A 3301-nucleotide genomic window follows, 5' to 3' on the forward strand; every position below is an offset into this window, starting at 1 on the left:
AGGACTTGACCCTTGACAGAGGACCTAGGCATGTATTTAATATCAAAGGCCCCCAAAAGTGCACTCCACATGGCGATCCTTCCTGTGTAATTGGCGCTTCGGAGCACCGATTGAAGGGGAAGCTGGGTTAGAACAATGACTGTGTGTGCCTGAAAGTAATGGGGGAGTTTTTGCGTGGCATGCACCACTGCTAGAATTGCTTTCTCCAATGGTAAGTAGCGTACTTCAGCCTCATGTAATGATTTACTTACGTAATACACTGGTCGCTGTATTCCATTATCATCCTGTATCAGTACCAGGCTTACAGCATGAGGGGCTTCCGCTATGTATGCGAACAGTACCTCGTCCGCCTTAGGGCTAGACATGATGGGTGGTCGCGACAAGTATTTTTTGAGTTGCTGGAAGGCCAGGACACAGTCCTCCGACCACTCAAACCCTTTCCACTTATTTATTAAGAGGTAGAAAGGTCGGCATCGGTTTGCAGATCGTGAGATGAACCGGTTCAACGCTGCGATCATGCCAATGAGTTTCTGCACTTCTTTAGGATTCCGAGGAGCCTGTAGGCTATTAATCGCTTTGATTTGATCTGGGCTTACCTCTATTCCTCTGTGAGTTACCATATAGCTTAGGAATTTCCCAAATCCGACCCCAAATGAACACTTGGAAGCATTGAGTTGCAACTTATGCTCCCTTAAGATGCCAAAGATGATCTCCAGGTCTTTCACGTGCTCGGACACCACCTTACTTTTTACCACCATATCGTCTATGTAGATTTCAATAACCTTGCCTAGCTGAGGTTCGAACATTCTGGTCATCATCCTTTGGTAGGTTGACCCTGCATTCTTAAGTCCGAAAGGCATCACCTTATAGTGGTAGTTTCCGACGGGTGTCATGAACACCGTTTTCTCCTAATCATCTAGTGCCAGTGGTATCTGATGATAGCCCTGGAAGGCGTTCAGGAAGCTCATTTGAGGGTGGCCTACAGTCGCATCTACCAATCGATCAATTTGAGGTAACGGGAATGGGTCTTTCAGGCATGCCTTGTTAAAGTTTGTGAAGTCCACGCAAACTCGCTACTTCCCCGTTTTCTTTCTTACCACCACCGTATTTGCCAGCCATTCGGGGTAAAAGACTTCTTTGATAGCCTCTACCCTTTTCAGCTTCGTCACTTCGTCTCTGACGGCACTGGCATGTTCTTTCGAGGGACGTCGGGTGATTGCTTCTTTGGAATGAAAGATGGGTTAACATTCAAGTAGTGACAAATGAGACTAGGGTAAACTCCCGGGGCATCGTAAGCGTCCCATGCAAATACGTCAACGTTTTTCCTCAGAAATCCGACCAGTTCCTCTTTTTCTTGAGGAGGTAACTCTGAGCCGACCTAAAAAAATCTCTCTGGATCGTTTTCAACGGAAAACTTTTCCAAAATTTCACACCTTATCTCCTCGGCTAGCCCACTAATTTGCCCTGCTGAGGTGGTTAATTGCTATAAGTTTTCAGAAGCCGAGGACTCAACATGGGGCTGACGTGAGATGGTGGCCACCATACATTGCCTAGCCATGGCCTGATCTCCACGAATCTCTTCCACTCGGCCTTCGGATGGGTATTTTACCTTTTGATGAAGTGTAGAAGATACGGCCTCCAGGGCATGGATCCATGGCCTGGCTACTATCGCTGTGTAGGGCGAGTAGGCATCGATCACGATAAAGTCCACTTCCACTACCTCTGATCCGGTTTGTATGGGTAATCTGATCTGCCCTTTTGGTACCACAGTTTTCCCTTCGAAACTGATAAGGGGGGAGTCATAAGCCGTCAAATCCTCTGGCCTTAAGTTCAGCCCCTTGTATAGATCAGGGTACATTACCTCTACTGCACTACCCGGGTCTACCAATACCCTCCTCACATCGAAACCTCCGATTCTCAGCGTAACCACTAAGGCATCGTCGTGAGGTTGGATAGTTCCCTTCTTATCTTCGTCCGAGAATCCAAATATCAAAAAGCTTCCCTTTTTAGACATTTTAAATTCTCTTTCCCTGTCCTCGGCAGAGAGCCGAGCCACGGACAGCACCCTGGAAGGAAATGAGCCGGTTCTTCCTGGAGCAGCGAGGATGACGTGTATCGTCCCCGTGGGAGGTCTTAATGATACATCTTTTCGAGACTCTTGCATTGCCTGGCCCAGATGACCGCTTGAGGGGTGTAAAAGGTGACGTAACTTTTCTTCTCGAACCAACTGATCTAGGTGATTCCATAAATTCCGGCAATCCTCAGTGGTATGCCCATGGTCCTGATGATAGTGACAATACAGGTTCTGGTTGCGCTTCGTAGGGTCCCCAGCCATTTTTCCTGGCCATCTGAAGAAGGGTTCATTCTTGACTTTCTCCAGAACTTGCTATACTGGCTCTCTGAACACGGCATTAACCGTTTGCATGTTGCTTTGTCCAGCCTGTCTCGAAAAATCTCTCCTCGGCTGGTTATGGTTATATCGTTCTGACCTGAAATCATTCCCTTTGGGGGGAATGATCTTCTCCTTTCTTTTTCCTTGTAGCTGATCTTCTTTCACCCTTTTGTACTTGTTAATCCTATCCATCAACTGATGAACGTTGGCAACGGGTTTACCAGTGAGAGATTTCCTTAAGCCATGCTCGGTGGGGAGACCGCTTTTGAATGTGCTGATGGCGACATCATCGTGGTTCTCATCCAACTCGTTATACATCTCCCAATACCTATCCGAATACGCCTTTAGGGTCTCTCCCTTGCGCATGGACAAGGACAATAACGAACTTAGGGGTCGAGGGACTCTACTATTTGTAATAAAGCGAGAACAAAAAGCCTGAGTGAGTTGCTTATAGAAGCCTATGGAATTTGTCTTTAGGCTGTTGAACCATCTCATCGCCATTGGGCCCAAGCTGGATGGAAAAATTTTGCACATCAGAGCCTCATTTTGGGAGTAGATGGTCATTCTTTGGTTAAACTGGCTCACATGCTCCACCGGGTCTGCTCGACCGTTGTAGATGGCAAACGTTGGTTGATTGAAACGTCGGGGTAATTTAGCCCTTTCGATCCTGTGCGCGAAGGGTGATCTGGAGATTTGATCCAATGCCTTGTTCATGGCATCATTACCCAATCCCTTGCTAGACGGGCTCTCATACCTCCGTGCAGGGCGCAACTCCTTCTCGTAAGAAAAATTTTCACTCGAGGGAGTTCTTGACCTCCGTCTGTAGCTGACGTCCTCCTCCTCCTCATTGGAGGACGCATCCGAGCTGGAGGGAGATTGCTTTTGCCGTGCATGGCGCAGCTTTCTTTT

General features: G+C 47.6%; 1 protein-coding gene across 1 annotated transcript; it reads right to left on the reverse strand.

The window, feature by feature from the left end:
* Positions 1 to 1483: 1483 nt before the first annotated feature.
* Positions 1484 to 2335, reverse strand: LOC115956728. Its single transcript, XM_031075030.1, has one exon. The coding sequence runs from the start codon at positions 2333 to 2335 to the stop codon at positions 1484 to 1486; it is 852 nt and encodes a 283-aa protein (XP_030930890.1).
* Positions 2336 to 3301: the final 966 nt, after the last annotated feature.

Source organism: Quercus lobata, chromosome 8 (assembly GCF_001633185.2).
Source record: "Quercus lobata isolate SW786 chromosome 8, ValleyOak3.0 Primary Assembly, whole genome shotgun sequence".
Taxonomy (NCBI): Eukaryota; Viridiplantae; Streptophyta; class Magnoliopsida; order Fagales; family Fagaceae; genus Quercus; species Quercus lobata.